The 4,312-nt window shown below is 39.3% G+C and overlaps 1 protein-coding gene across 1 annotated transcript; it reads right to left on the bottom strand.

The window, feature by feature from the left end:
- Nucleotides 1-1,286: 1,286 nt before the first annotated feature.
- Nucleotides 1,287-1,646, bottom strand: LOC103122999 (keratin-associated protein 6-2). The gene has a single exon (XM_007533614.1). The coding sequence runs from the start codon at nt 1,644-1,646 to the stop codon at nt 1,287-1,289; it is 360 nt and encodes a 119-aa protein (XP_007533676.1).
- Between the last annotated feature and the right edge of the window lie 2,666 nt (nt 1,647-4,312).

The raw sequence follows: 4,312 nt of genomic DNA, 5'->3' as shown, positions 1-4,312 counted from the left end.
AGATATTATTTTAGATGGATTTCTCTCCTATTCTTCACTGTGGATGTTTAAGATCTTTTAAATTCCACTTTCATGAAGTATCTAATGCTTTTTGATTACCTAGACTAGCAACTAAATACAAAACCAGTTAACCAAACTCTAAGTCATTTATGTCTTGCTATAATCTCTTCTTCCAGTCCATTTTTTTATATTACTAATTTTTCAAGGAAGGTTATTTTGAGGTATTTATTGGTACTTGTATGTGTGTCTGCATGTACTAACAAAAAAAAATAAGTGTTAATTAATATGGAAATAAATACATTGATAGACTTGGAATCATGAAACAAGCATGCTTAAGAGCAAACCCTAGTTAAGGATCCAGGAGATAATTCACCCAGAATGTAAAATGCTAATACTGTGTGAGAACCTGGGTTGAAGCCCTTGGCTACTACACGGTGGCACAAGCATCTCTTAAATAGTATTCAGATCTCTCAGTATTATCATCTGTTCCAGACCCATTGCATTGTTATGTAGCACTAAAATGATGCCTGCTATATCATGCCCCTGTGGTCCCACCTTCCTCTTAGTTTACTGGCTCAACACTCAACAGCCATAATGTATCATGTCTCCCTAACAGAGATTCTTTGTATGTAACTTCCTTTTGCAAAAATATTTTATTTACTTATTATTAGGTAGAGACAAAAATTAAGAGGGGAGAGGGAGATAGGGAAACACAGAAATACCTGCAGCCCTGCTTCACCACTTGTGAAACTTTCCCTCTGCAGGTGAGGACTAAGGGCTTGAACCTGGGTCCTTGTGCACTGTAATGTGAGCGCTTGAGCAGGTGTGCCACTGCCTGCTCCCTTCCCCCAACATGGTTAGTAACTTTCCACAAGTCAAGTATAGTGAGCAGTGAGAATGGAAGTCAGAATAAGAGAACTGGAATGACCACCTGAGCACTGGCACTGCCAAGCTTTTGAGGAAACTGTAGAAATAAGAAAGAACAAGTAAGTCAAGAAGCTTGAATGACAGAAAAAATACACACACCTGTTAGGATCATTGCAGGATGTTTATTTGTAAATGATCACATTTTAGAATCATAGAATAAGCAACTGGTTAGTATTTATATTTGGAGTATGGCCAAAATAAGATCTTTTGCTTTATAGAAATAACATAGAGTGACTCAAGAGTCTTCAATAAGGAGCAGAGTTTTCAGAAAGACAATTTTGCTGCATGTTCTGAATATTCAGTTTGGTGTCATCTGCTGTGATCATTTTACAGAAAAAGGCTGTTGTTACTGTAGTTTTTCAGCAAGAATAACAACTTCTGTAGACAAATGGACGGTAACCACAGCAGGAGCCAAAACCAGATCCATAGCCAGAGCCGTATCCGGAACCATAGCCACAGCCATAACCAGAACCATAGCCACAGCCATATCCGGAACCATAGCCGCAGCCATAACCAGAGCCATAACCGCAGCCATATCTAGAACCATAGCCACAGCCATATCCGGAACCATAGCCACAGCCGTATCCGGAACCATAGCCACAGCCGTATCTGGAACCATAGCCACAGCCGTAACCGGATCCATAGCCACAGCCGTAACCGGAACCATAGCCACAGCCATAGCCGTAGCTACCACAAGAGTTTCCGTAGTTGCAGCACATGGTGTAGAGAGGAGGAGGTTCAGTGGTTCAGTAGAGAAACAGATGGAGAGTTCAAGTGTGAATGTCACCTCCTGCGCTGAGACCTCTTATATACACCTCCAGAAAAGGGCGGAGCACAAGGCACAGAGTCTGTAGCCTCATTACCACAACAATTTTCATTTTAAAAAAACACCATCATTGTAAGAGCAACAACTTTATCAGGTGCTTGTCTGGAATTTGGCCCTGGCTAGTCAAGAGAATTCCAAGAAAACATGTGCCGCTTGCACGCTGAACAAGTATGTCTTATGGAATGTAATCAAATAAAATTTAGATTTTCACTACATAAGACAGGCAGTCTTCTGGGTCCACATATTTGAGTTTTGGGAGAGACTCTAGCATTTTTCCCCTTATGTTGACGAGGAGAATTCTGGCTTGGAGATGAAAGGTCAACAGACTGGGAAAAAATATGAGGCATTCTTGTTGCTAGTAAATATAATAATACAAAGGTTGTATGATGCAGTTAAGTAATTTCAGTATCCCTTGATCTTCTCATCACATGCTGGATAAATGTAACCTTTAGAGTTAGCTTGCCTGATTCGTACAACACTTTTCCTTGGGGGGGGGGCTACTTGTCATTGAAATCTGAAATGACTTGCAAGTTGGCTCTATGAGTAGAGTGTTGGACTCCTATGCTTGAGGTCCTCAGTTTGAGGGCCAGTACATCACATACTAGAGTAATTGGTGTTCTGATATCACTAATCAATAAACAAATTGGTGGCCAGTTCGTGGTGCACCTGGTTAAGAACACATAGTACCATGTGCAAGGACCTGGGTTTGAGCCTCTCCACTTGCAGTGGGGACCCTTTGCAAGCAGTGAAGCAGGTCTGCAGGTGTCTGTCTTTCTCTCTTCTTCTTCTCTTTCTTCCCCTACCATCTCAATCTCTCTCTGTCCTATGAATAAAATAGAAAAAAAATACAAAATGGCCCCTGGGAGTAGTGGATTCTGAGTACTAGCATCAAACACCAGTAATAACCGTGGAGGCAAAAGAAAGAAAAAAAAATCTACCTCAACTGTGACTCTTCTCTCTGGTTATAGGATTCAAATGTCTCCAGTTCTGTAAGAACTCTGTGGATTACTTGGTTATAGTGTATCTTTGCCCATTCTAGTAAAATTTCTACACTTGTGTATAGAGTTCAAAATAGCAAATATAAGTAGACCTCTCTGCAATTACCTATAATTCTTCTTTATAGTTCTATATCTTGCTCTTTTTCAAAGATTCAATCACTGAGTATCTCCCGCTTCCTTTTTGTAGTTAACATGATACTTGGAATATGAGTCTCAGAAAATTCAAGCCAGAAGCTCCAGCAAGAATAAATAGGACTTATACTGCTTTCTTCTCTTTGCTGACTTATCATAGTCTTGAACCACCTTCCTGTTCAATTTCTGAATAAAACTATTATATATAACCTGTATAATATAATTCAATTTATAAAAATATAGCAATAACTACTCTATCATTTTGTTTACAAGTCCTTCTTCTATTAATTAATCAATAGAAAACTAATAAATTAAATCATTACTTGTACTGACATCAGAGATTCATGGTTGCTGACTGGCTTTTTGAGAGAAAAGGGGGGAAACAAAAGGAAAGAGAAGACAGACACCACAGCACTGATGCTTCTCCTAGTGAGGCGAGGGCCAAGCTTAAACCAGGGTCACATCATGGCAAAGAGGCCACTGTCCAGGTGAGCTATCTTGCCACTCACTGCTATGCATTTTAAAAAAATGATATACATTAAATATTTTAATTTATTATTGCATAGATACAGGCATAACTTGAGAAAATAGGGGGAGAGAGAGAGAAAGACAGAGAGACATCTTTAGCCCTGCTTTATCAATCATGAATCTCTCCCCCTGCAGGTGGGGACCAGGGGTTTGAACCTGGGTCATTACTCACAGTAATACATGCACTTAACTAGCTGCACTACTGCCTGGCCCTGAGATGTATTTCTACTATTGAAAACTTGCATTTGGGGCAGGGGAGATAGCAAAGTTGTTAAGCAAATGACTTTTGATACTGGAAGTTCTGCAATCCCAGGTTCAATTACCAGTGCAGAGCAATGCTTTGGCAAAAAACAATAATAAAATAGTAATAAAATAAAGAAAAATTAAAAAACTTGAAATTTCAGTGAAAAAGCCAGTGAAAGGGTCTCTGTTTAGATGCTGATGTGAAGTCATTGCTTTACTTCCTAGTAGCAAGATGCAATTCTTAGATAAAGGGGAGATAAGTGAAAAGTGCCTCTGTTCTTTATACTTCATTTATCCTCAATATTTGGCATGTCTGTCTTTATACACAGAGCTCTGCATGAACGTGGCTTTTCAAAACATGACTGGAGCAGAAACATAACCTCCACTGGTTAGTGGAGCTGACAGAAAGACAGTTTCATAAATAGTGTAGCAGAGTTTCTGCAAAGAAAGTGAGTGCATATTCTCAAGGGCTGTTTCCAACACTCTTTATTACCTTTTCTCAGAACAGAAGTTGGGTGTCTTTGTTGACATCCTATTTTGCCACTCTTGCTCCACTGATTATTTAAAGAATACTTTTTAAAAAAAAAATTCCTTTAAAAAAAGGTAGTCATGGCTAACAAAAGAACCAGAAATCTGGATCAGGGAAGAGAGTAGCTCC

This window comes from Erinaceus europaeus, chromosome 9, assembly GCF_950295315.1.
Source record: "Erinaceus europaeus chromosome 9, mEriEur2.1, whole genome shotgun sequence".
In the NCBI taxonomy this organism is placed as follows: Eukaryota; Metazoa; Chordata; class Mammalia; order Eulipotyphla; family Erinaceidae; genus Erinaceus; species Erinaceus europaeus.
This window is presented reverse-complemented; position numbering and strand designations above follow the sequence as displayed.

Coding starts and splice junctions, on each gene's coding strand:
- LOC103122999 (XM_007533614.1), bottom strand. CDS start 1,646: ATGTGCTGCAACTACGGAAACTCTTGTGGTAGCTACGGCTATGGCTGT.